This window comes from Corapipo altera, unplaced genomic scaffold (genome assembly GCF_003945725.1).
Source record: "Corapipo altera isolate COAL_440 unplaced genomic scaffold, ASM394572v1 100, whole genome shotgun sequence".
Taxonomy (NCBI): domain Eukaryota; kingdom Metazoa; phylum Chordata; class Aves; order Passeriformes; family Pipridae; genus Corapipo; species Corapipo altera.
The window spans coordinates 1,919,086-1,931,144 of NW_020884952.1; the positions used below are offsets into that span (position 1 = coordinate 1,919,086).

At 35.5% G+C, this 12,059-nt stretch overlaps 1 protein-coding gene across 3 annotated transcripts in view; it reads right to left on the reverse strand.

The window, feature by feature from the left end:
- METTL15 (methyltransferase like 15) overlaps positions 1-12,059 on the reverse strand; it is a 91,249-nt gene that overhangs the window by 51,601 nt on the left and 27,589 nt on the right. For all 3 annotated transcript variants that reach the window (XM_027663332.1, XM_027663333.1, XM_027663331.1), the window contains exon 3: positions 2,301-2,437. In XM_027663332.1, the coding sequence (XP_027519133.1) occupies positions 2,301-2,437 (137 nt within the window). The remainder of the gene's footprint in view (positions 1-2,300; positions 2,438-12,059) is intronic.

Below are 12,059 nucleotides of genomic sequence, written 5' to 3' on the forward strand. Positions count from 1 at the left end.
TGACCAGACACAGATGTCAACTGTATGAATTCCCTGAGCTTTTGATGCCCACACAGACTTGAACTGAACTGATACGAGGTTTATTTCTAACACAGCAGAAAATAGACAATAAAATCCCATAATATTAGATCAACCATCTTTTAATGAATATTGAAACAAAAATCCATTTATAAAAGCTCCAAATCTCATAGGTAAATCCCTTATACTCAACTGATTTGTAATCAAACACTAACTTTACCTGTTATTTATAAATTATATACTTATACCTCCTCCTTTCCCCTTGCAACTGACTTCCCAAGGATAGTAGATTAATAATTAGCACATATACCATACATGAACATTCTTTTATCTTAATTTTCAACACAAACTATTATGAAAAAAAGATATATTTACCTTCTGGAAAAGGATCTACCTGTTCTTTCTAATAAGAGAGACAGAAAATGAGGGAAAACACCAGAGCAAATAAGAGCACTGCTGTATCTTACAATACATAATCAGGTGGCATGCAGTCATCTTTCAGTGACCAAGACTCTTCATCAACAACACTATGCTATTTAAGAATCCACTTCATTCTAAGGAATGAAGTGCATCTCTACAGGTGGCCAACAACACGTCTGGAGTCCAAGAACCAGAGTTTTACAAACAAAAATAAGAACTAGGAGACCTCCTTTGTCTAATAAACCACAATAAGTTACATCAACTTATAATACTATATTAAATTAAAGCTCACCCTTTCACAAATTTAAGCAAGGAGAAAATTAACAAGGTCAATCATTGGCAGAACAGCATCCAACACCTGTAAAATCCATCTGAAAAATAAACTTTTTTCACATCTGGGTTTTCATAGGATACTTTACAGACAAACATATATGGAGTCAGAGACTGTACATTGTTGTCTTACGTTGTGTGAATGTTTCTAAAAGACTGGGTTTTATCTATGACACAATGAACAGAAGACTTTACAACTCCCATGACATTTGGCAGAATGTGTTTGCAGACTTAGATTAAAAGAAAATGGACTTTCCTAGACAATATTCTCCACGGTATTCTTTCAAAAAGAACATTCTCTGAAGAAATAACAGTTGAGAGGAATTCCACAAATTTTTAAGTTTATACTGTATGCCACTTCAACCCACAAAGAACTGAGAATTAAGAGAAATATATTGAAGTGTTTTTACAGAGTGGGATGACTAGAAACTGAGCCATGCTGTCTTGTCACATGTTTGCATTTCTCCCACTGGACCTCTGTCAAAGACACTCGAAGAAAGGAATGCACAGTTTAGCCTTTTGTCTAAGAAAAGATGAGGAATACCTTCTGCATTGCTTAAATATTACTGCTGACTTAGAACTCCTTTTTATGTGGGAAAATTTCACTGAACAACCAAGTGTTTCTTCAGCCACCTCTTCCAGTTTTCTTCTTCTTGGAAATATTTGGTTTTCCTCATGTAAAAGCTATTTTGAAATAAATACTCTAATGTTTTCAACCTGACAGTGGGCATCCTCTCCTTGTTACTTGACCTAAATGTCTTAAGTCTTAATTATTTCATATGATTTTGTTTTGTATCTACACACTCTTACTCCTTGGTCAAATTTGAAAAATATCACTTTCTGAAAAGCTCATATTCAACTCTACAACGCACATTTTTGCATGAATGCAAAGATGCTCTGACTGGGCTCTTTCTTGAACAAAATAAGGGAACAAGAACTTTGCATGACTAAAAAATTGCATTTAGCAATTGTTCATTTAGCAAATTCAGCACTCTATTTAAAAAGAAAACTGAAACATAAGCTATACACAGAAATAGTAGCTTATTAAATTGTTCAGGAGTTTCTAAAGCCAGTGGCAAAATACTTAGCAAACCTAATACTGAATTACAATTATTTTGGGGGGTTTTAATTAAAATATTCATAAGCCATATTTAAATGACCTCATTATTTAAATTCTATTATTCCATTGTTTTTTGTGAAATATTTACCACAAAGATATGTTTTTGTACCACTCTGCCACCAGAACCATCTCAAGGCAAACGGAACCCATGAATCTTTTTTAAATCCATTTTTAAACGTAAAATTGGCTACTTGATGCATGCTCAGAATGAAGAGTACTGAATATGCATTTAACTCCAAAAATCTCAGAAGAAGCTGCATGTGAATATCTCCTACTTAACAGGGTACACGCAGCATATAATGCTATTCTACAATAAGCCATTAAAAACTATAAAAAAATATTAAATTATGTATAAAATACCAAAGTATCAACCATATCCCAACCGTATTTAAGAGAGGAGAAGACAACTTACGGGTAGGATTCCGAGAGCTGCTGAGCTATCCTGTAAGCTGTGGGGTCCCTGTCCAGGGCATACACGGTGATGTCGTTGGCTCTCTCCAGAAGAGCTGTCGTGTGACCTCCGGCTCCAAACGTCATATCAAGGAAACGCTGTGGAGTGAAAAAGACACCACCTTTACCTCAGAACAGGGACAAACTGACTGTTGATTTAAAGCTTTTTTTGCTAATCTCCCTTATATACTGGAGGAAAACGTACCAATGCCTTTCTGGAAACGTTTTTGTGTTTTGTGCAGAATTGCAACCACGTCAGAGTAACCTTTTCAGGGGTTGTGAACTTCCTCCTAGCAGTCCTTAGAGAACAAAAGGTCAGTCATTTGGGACAACCACATGCAGCTTCCTACTGTTCCCATTTCTTTTTATTGTGTGTTCAAAGGAAAGCCACTTATTGGACCGCTTGTTCAAATTGATGGATACAAAGATGTACAGGATATGGGATTATAGGCAGTAATTGCACCATTTATTTTGTAAGAACATGTCTAAAAGGATGGCTGATGTATTGTGTAGCAATTAAAAAAATGACACTATCATAGTTTTATACCAGAGATCAAAGTGTGGTAGCACATATATTATCAAATGGAAGTTTTCAAGACAGTACCATAGATTTTGGGTTCACTGTGCTATGTATTTAGCTATGTATTTAGGTTATTAATATACACAGATGCTCAGTCCTGATATATCTTCTCTACCATCATAACATGTTAATGTTAATTAGATGCAGAATAGCACAGGAAAACCCACCTTAACAGCAATCCCACTTCAACTGCTGATGTGACACACTCTGTGGGCTGGAGTTATACCTTTTGATAAGCAATAAATATTTCCTTGCTTCTGAGGAATGCTTACTGCCTATGAATATATCTCAGGCCTGTTTTTTTTCTTTACAGAAACTAAGACTGGAAGATTTTTAGTAATACCAAGCAAACACAGCCACTCTCTCCAGTCTTCTAGACCAAAACTGATAACACTTTCAAGGAACTCTGAATGTACTCTAAAACATATGTAGGTACAAATTCAGCACCAACTGAGTAGCACTGGGCTTTGCTGTGTGCTGGACATTTTGTCCAAAAGGATCTTATGAGAGACAATACTGAAAGCTTTACTGAAATCCAAAAAGATTCCATCAACTGGCTTCCCTTGATCAGCTAGGTGGGTTACCTTGTCATGAAAGGAAATCAGGTTTGATCAGCAGGACTTTCAAGAAGCTGTGCTGGCTGTGACCAATGACTGCGTCATCAGGTGTTTTTCAATACTTCCCAGAATAATCTTCTCCATAACTTTACCAGGCACTGAAATGAGTCTGTAGTTTCTGGGGTCCTCCTTCTTGCCCCTCTTGAGAACTGGGACAATATTCCCCAGCTTCCAGTCAGCTGGGATTCCCCTCCAGACTCCCAAGACTGCTCAAAAATCATTGGGAGAGGTTTTGCTGTGACATCAGCCAGCTTTTTGAGGATTCTTGGATGAATCCCATCAGGCCTCACAGGTTTGTAGGGCGGCAGCTGGAGCAGCATTTCCTGCACAATTTCAGGGTCGACTGGGAGTTGATCATTCTCACAGTCATGGTCCTCCAGCTGAGGGCACTGAGTCCCCCTCGGTTCATCATCCATGTTGAAGACAGAGGCAAAGAAAGCCTTAAACACCTCTGCCTTGTCTCTGTCCGTGTTTTTGAGGTAACCATCCTCATCCTCAACAGAATGATGATATTTCTATACTGCCTATTGCCATTAATACATTTGAAAAAACAGGTTCAACTCCAGTTGAGCCTTGGCTGCATGAATTTTCTCCCTACAGTGGCAAGCAGCATCTCTGTATTCTTCCCATGTCACTTGACCTTGCTTCTACTGGGCATACACCTTCTTTTTTTTGCCTTATCTCCAAGAGAAGATTCCTGTTCAGCCAAACTGGCCTTCTGCCTCATCTGCTGGAGTTCCAACACTTGGGAATTGCCTGCTCCTGTGCTCTTTGGAGGTGTTTTTTTTATGCTATTGTTTTTATGGCAATGTATCTAAACCAAAGCAGAAATGTGACTTAGTTTCTGTACCTTGGAATTCCCGTAACTCCTTTCTCTCAGTTGATTGAACTGACCTCTGTTGACTGGGGGGAAACTCAGACTACACAGAAGCTAAACTAAAACAACAAATTCAACATATATTTCAATATGTTGAAATGTTTCAAAATGTTTCAAAATGTTGAAATTGAAACCTGCAGGCCTTTCTTCCCACTTCTGAAATTATTTTTTATGTGAAACAGTTTTGAAGATCACTTATCAGCCACAATCATATTAAACAGAAATTGATGCCAACTAAACTTATTTACAAAAATTATACACCACAAGGGTAAGCACCTTTTAAGGGTAAATTTCTAACTTATCTCTTGAAAGAATTAATATTCAACCACAAAATCCCTTTGGAACAGAACAGAAATTCAAAGGCAATGAAGAAAGACACAAATACTTTTTCAGAAACAGTTTTCAGAAAACATAAATAAAGGTTTATTTATGGAAATTCCACAATAATAAAGCTGAATACTTAAGAGACTAATAATATAACACTACTGTTCCTAAAAGTTGGTGCAATTTATGATCTTTTAAGTTCTTTAGGCTGCATTATTTAATTTTTTTGTGTTCTACCATCATGTTTCCTAAGTTTATGCTCTAGAAGCAAATCTCTCCTATAATATTTTACAAAGTTCATGGAGGAAATAAAATTTAATTAGGTGATCCACCCAATATTAAATGGCATCATTCGTATGAAAAAAAAAATGAAGCACTGATACAGAATTTTTTTTTTAGTAATACATATAAAACAAAACTATGTTACAGAGAACAGAACATCCATACTGTATAAATGCTCCCACTAATCTATTTAAGCATTCTGATTTATCTTCTGCCATAACAAAAACAAAAGTATACTCGTTGAAACCAATTTATAAGCACAAAACTGAAACAGTCAGAAAAGTGTGGTTGTTTCTTTAACACAACTAACCATAAGAATTTAGTTACATTTTGAAAATACTTGCAATATGTGTAAAAAATTCCAAGCATTTTCTCTATAAGTTCTCACATGTCAGTGTTGAGAAGATTCAGAGAAGGTCTCTTATGGCAGAGAGTCCAATCTGTACTGTACTGTTACTTCTACTAAGCCCATAAAAATCCAACACTGGCTATTGAGTGGGATATTAAACCAATTAGCTAATTTTTTATTATCTCCCTTTAATGAAAATTACTAATATAAAAATGTAATTGTTAACTCTTCATTTAGCTTAGAAAATTGCAGAAAGGAACATGAAGTCTAGAAAATATACAAATCCTCTTAAATTGCTTTTAAAATTTCCAAGATATACCTGATATCTTTGATTTCCACTCAAATTATTTCCATTTAATCCTTACCAGAAGTAATGTACATAAGCAATAAACAGACCTTTCTACTTTTATCTTCTAGTTCTGTAGAGAAATCCATTTAGAAAAATCCCTTTAGAAAAATGTGAAGGAACAACAGAAAATTAAAACCACCTTTTTATTCCTTGCATAGGATTAACCCACTCAGAAATGCACTCAAAAAACTTAGTCACAACAGTCCCAAGTGTCATTTAGGATTGCACTTATTCTGCAGCAACACACAACAATCAAAACCAATCTAAATTACATCATAATTCCTCTTGAAAACAAAAAAAGTTTAATCAGCGTGAGTCACGTCTTCATGACTGGGTTTGGTTGTTTTGTTTTAAAAAAAATGCTCTTATTCAATATCATAGCTAGAAATCTAGCATTAAAATTTTCAAAAACCTCAACATTGCCTTTCCTAAAAGAGACCTACAGTGCTGGCAGCAAGAGTCAAGGAAGGTGTAGGAAATGCCCTGTAAGTGGCTATATTTTTTTTTAAAAAGAAAAAAATTGGGAAAAATAATTTTATTCCACTTAAACTCACTAGTAACGTGAATTTCCAGAAAATAGTCTTTCCCCACTAATAAGTTTAGCGATTTGCCTATTTGTTGCATGACTATATGTTTTCTAAACATCTAACTCCTTTTTGGTCATGCTTAGAAAGTATTGTACCCTTCTCTCAACAAAACTTCCAAGTGTTTCATCAAGTTTGAACAGGAGAATATGAAAAAACCTTTTTGGCCAAATCTCCAGACAATTTTACTTATTTAAGCAATATTTATTATTGCCCTTTTTTTAGATGAGTTTTTGAAGATCCTATAGCTTGTTCAAGAACTCTTATATTTTGCTTAATAGTTTCACCTTTGCTCACAGACATCTGCTTCTGCTGTCATTCATTTTAAATGTGATAAACCTTAAGACTGATAAACCTCTTATACATGCTGAATGTTAATGAACCATACAGATGATCTTGTAAATAAACCAAAGATAAATACTAGCAATGCAAAGGAGAGAAGAGAAAGGATAGGGGTCATTGTACCATGACATAATGACAAGCTCTCAATACTGTGAGAGCACTGAAAAGCTTTAGTTAAGAACTCATGCAAGCATTTACTGTGACTGAACACATGCTCCTGAATTCCACTGCCCTTCCTGAGAGAACCAACACAAGGCAACTGAATCTTTAAGGAACAGTAGACAACTGTAACGTGATCTTTAACCTGGGAGCACCGAATACAAGAGGATGCAGTTCTGATTCAACCCACATCAAATACTGCCTCACCAGAACTAATGGAATTGGTGTCCTGGAAAACCTAATTAAGGTTACATTAAGTACATTCTGTCGTAACTTTTTAAGGTAAAGACCTTCCATGGGTAATCTTTGAACTGCACACACATATATGCATACATACACCTAAAGTCACAAGCAAGAACTCCTACAGATGCCTCATACTCTAGATGTTCCACTCAAAAGCCACACTTTGCATCTAGAACCTAAAAAAAAATAAATATCACCTTAAGTTATCAAATAAAATAATTCTGTTATTAACACAACCATTTTGGAGCATTGATCAGATTTTAAATTAATCACTGTAATATACTGCTTCATAATATGCTTCTTATATATTCCATTCATCTTTCATGCCTGAAATAAAAGATGCTTCATTTTTTCTTCCTCTTTCTCTCTTGCCTAGTAGTTTTTAATCAAATAAAATTAAATGACATTTTATCCTCCTGGTCCTATAAATACTGGAAAAGATTATTACATGAATTCCTACTGCAGTGACTCATCGTTCCACTGTTAAGTTATGATAGTCCCATCAGAGTCCCCTCAGGAATTTTATAATCAGTTTGTGACTATATGTTTTAGAAACCACTTGGCTCTTTCAGGACATACAGATAGCAACAAACAAAAACTTCATAGCTTTCATTTTACAGCTAGCTCTAGTACAGTTATAGAGATACAAAGAGTTTATCTTCGCCATTTTTGTATACAAGACCTTTCAATGAAAAGCTCTCACAGCAAATATCTTTTAAGCACTTCATTTCACTATGACTCAAGTCATCTGTAATTCCACTTATGATTACGTTCCACATGTAATACAGTTTACTCCACTGTACCTAACAGCCTTTGTGATTATTTTCCTTTGCTGTGTAACAAAATGAGATTGTAGAACTTAGACAAAATTGAAACCCAAACATGACAAACTTACTGAAAAAAAAATCTCACTAGTTCCAGTATTTTCCAGTCTCTTCTTTCTTGATTTTAAAGGCAAGAACCTTTACCTCTTTTTAAAGCTAGTTGATACTTTAGATGTACAACTTTATTTCCCCCTACTAACCTTAATTATTTCAAGCACCCCATCAGATGATCTTTCACAAAATGCTTTTTCTTCCTCTCGCGACCCTGACGTAGCTTCAAAGAGGACTTCACAAATTACACAACACCTCAAAAAGACTTTGGCATATTGTACAAAACATCCAAGACATATTGAGTTGGAATATGGAACATAAAGGACATGATGCCCTATGCCAAACAGTCTTCTACCCCAGGAATGAGTACTTCATGAGTAGGTCCTCTCTTTTCCATCGCTGACCGTGTGACAGACTTCTGCTGTTACCTTTTGGTCTGGACAAACTGCATCTCACCTTGTTCACACTTACACTATACCAAAAGATCACTAATATGCTATGATTAACTAGCACACATAAGGCATTTACCATGGCTCTTTCCAACAGGTAACATTAATTTCTTCTAAAAATAGAGAGTCTGTTATTCCCCAAAAAGTGACTTTGCATTGCATAATTATTTATTCAATCCCCAGCCCTGTTTATCCACTTTTTTCTATTACAAAAACTATATTGACAATGGCAATCCTGCTTGCCTTTAGCAAGCATAATCACCTGAATCATCTTAACCTCAAGTTCCCTGATTAAAATAAAATAAATAAAAATTAGCCTTCCTGGGAAAATGCAGTTCCTTCCTCAAGCTCTGTTTTGCACCTCCTCCAATGACTTAACACTCACTCACTGAAGAGACAACCATATACAGTTATTCCCCTCTGGTGCTCTTGTATCCTGCTCTTGGTATTTGTCCCCTTCTTGTCTAAAAAAAAATGTTTCCCTGAGTGGCAGCCATTCACATCTAGTGAGTAGAACGTTTTGCAGCACCCTTGGCAGTACATTTACTGGAGTATCCTGCCCCAAATTAAATGCACACAAGACCCATCAAACATGGCATGAGCAAATCACTTAGGAGGTGATGAAGACAGAGATCATGTCAGTCAAATGGAATGGTAGCCCAGTCATGGAAAGACAAACTGACACTACATAAGTCATAGTGCATGACCTCTATATAATGTAAAATTCATTCAACTTTGCCCTTTGCAAGATATATATCAAAAATGGTTCAGACGCAGTTTTCAGAGTAAAACATTGCTCACTAGTAAGTCCAAAAAAGGAAAAAAAATCCTACCTAATCAGTCATCTCTTTTACCTAATGCGAAAGACATACTTCCTGAGGTACAGAAAAGACAATTAATGTTGTTTTCAGAACAGAAAACAATATGAATGCAAAGTTTAAAATACGAGCAGAAGAAAAAGTAACTTGTAAAAACTACACCCTTTGCCAGTACTGTATCAATATTATATGTGAATATAATATTGATACAGTCATACATGCCTGATGGAAGGCTTTCCACCCAAAACCAGACTTCACAAATGATAAACTAGAATCACAGAACTTTCCAGTGGGAGAAAGGAAATCCATCCACAAACCCTGCTGCCACAGCTGAGGACACAGCCCCAGTCCAAACAGTCCCTCACCATCCTTCATGTTCCATCTTCCAGAAGAATAATGAGGATTTAGGAAGAATGACAATTATGACATTAGTATCTTCTCAGTGCTTGTATAACATATTTGTTTTGAAAATTGCACTCTTTCCACTTTTTACAGGCTTGAAACAAAAAAAAATACCAGAAGACTGATTTATTTAAAACATACTACAAAGAAAAGGTGAAGAACAGCTATGCAGCACCCAAGCTATGCAGCCTAACTTTTTAGCCCATTAAAGAAAAGGCAATGCCTGGAAACTGCTGCCTGGAGAAAGAAAAATAAAAGGGAGAAAGACCCTTCAATGCAACTGAGACATCAAATGTCAAAGTAACAATATTTTTTTCTTGATGTATCGCTATACTGAATAATCTAACAAAAATAACTTCACAAAAATGAGTGGTTACATGATGAGAGCAATGACATATTTCTACAATATTAAAGCCACCATCCAGTAGTGTATTCCAAGCCAATCAAAGTTAGGTCACAGTGCTTCTCTCTGCTTTTACTGATCTTTCTCAGTGGTCTGACAAGCCAACATTTTTCACAAGAGCAGGGTTTTCATACTTGAAATGAGTGCTAGTGGTTGCTTGTAAATGCAAAGAAGGTCAAACTACTAAGGATGTTTGTTAATACTAACAATAAATATTTATTACTGCATCGCCAGGCACTGCTGGTAGGTATCAAAGTACTTACTCTTATTTTATTTGTATCTATTCCATCTCTTTGTGGGGAAAAAAAATATCCCTGAAACAGAAAAGTAATATCATAAAAAAAAAAAAAATCAACACATTGCAAGATGCTTTTTGCTACTTCATTCTCCTGGTGTTTCTATGATGAGTCATGTTCTCTAAACTTGTTGTCTGAACTTCCTTGTTATTCACAACAGAAATTGTTCATTGTCAACACAGCTTGTTTTCCACTCTGCTTTATTTTTCAAATACCAGCTCTAAGTGGATTAAAGTATAAACATATCTAACCTCTTGTTCAAACTATCATAAACATATCAAACCTCCTGAATTTGCCACATCTTCTCACTTTAATACACTCAACTATTTAATACACACTAAGTAGATCAACAAACTGAAGTGGGGAGCAGCGACAAGGAATCTTTTCTAGCACTGATTTTTTTTCCCCAAGGAATAGTTGATCTGCTGTATGCTTTTATTACCACATCTTTCACAACAAATCATTACAAAGGTATGAATATAGACATTTTAAAAATAGTTACTGGAGTAAATGCTTCTTGAACAAAGTACACAGACTATTGTTTGGGCACACATTTTAAAGTCAACAGTGAGAAAAAGCAGTCTCTGCTCAGTTCCTCAGTATTTGACTTTCCTTCTGCAAAGCTCAGAATTGAAAATTAATGTTCAATGCTGGCCTTTGTTTATACCAACCTCACTGAACCCATATTTTTAATAAACACAGACAGAAAATTAATCAGGACAAATCAAAATCAATCAAATCTATCTATGAATCAAATCTTAGAACCTTTGCCTTCTAAAAGGAAGGAAAAACATACCCAAACCTCAACTTATTTTCCTCCAATCTTCTAAATACAGGGATTCTGTTAAACCACAACATGAAGCAGAACTTATACTATAGGGAACCACCAAAGAGACTTCCAGTCCTACTCCAGCCAACAGGTTGGACTTAGAACACACAAGATCCTAAATAGGCTTCTGGTAGAAGGTTGCTTTAAGTAGGCCACCTTCCCAAAACCACAGCTCACTCCTCATCCAGTCCCTCCTCAGAATTACAAATGTTAAGACATGATATGAATGGAGGATGAAGGGGAAGCTCTGGATACAAATACCCCAGTTCTGACCACCTAGTAGTAGTAATTAATGAGAACAAATAATATGTCTCAGGCTACTCCAACTATTTCAATAAAAGACCAATGACAACTTCAGCGCAACAGCAAAGACTTTTCAACCTAAAATGCATCTTGTCAATATGGCAGAAGACAGGAAAAAAGGCTCTGTTGCTTTGAAATCCATAATACTTACCCCAATTAAGCCACTAACATTTCATTCAGGCCTTTCTAACAGCTATTCTGACATTCTTTGGGATACAGCAAAGAAAGTACCAGGACTTTAGTATATTGTTGAGGTTTTTCTTTGATTATACTTCTTTATTATTTCATCCAAATGCTTTAAGTATGAGTTTGCCATGATGCACCTTAGAAAACCAGGAATCCATGAAGGTATCCAACTGCCTTAATTTTAATATAATTGCCCAACTAGACAGAGAAACAAAAATATCTTCAGAAAAAAAAAATCTATGCTAACTGAAATAAACTTCCCATGTTGCAACATGCAGCAATATACTACATGATAATTTTAGGAACAGAAAAACATTATTTGGTTTTTTAATACTATTTTTGATGTACAGAAGATATAGATATATAGATATGGATAAAATTCAGAGGGCCTTTACAGATTACCTTTCACACTGGTATATGCATAACCAATGAACACTAAAAAATTGCTGTTCAG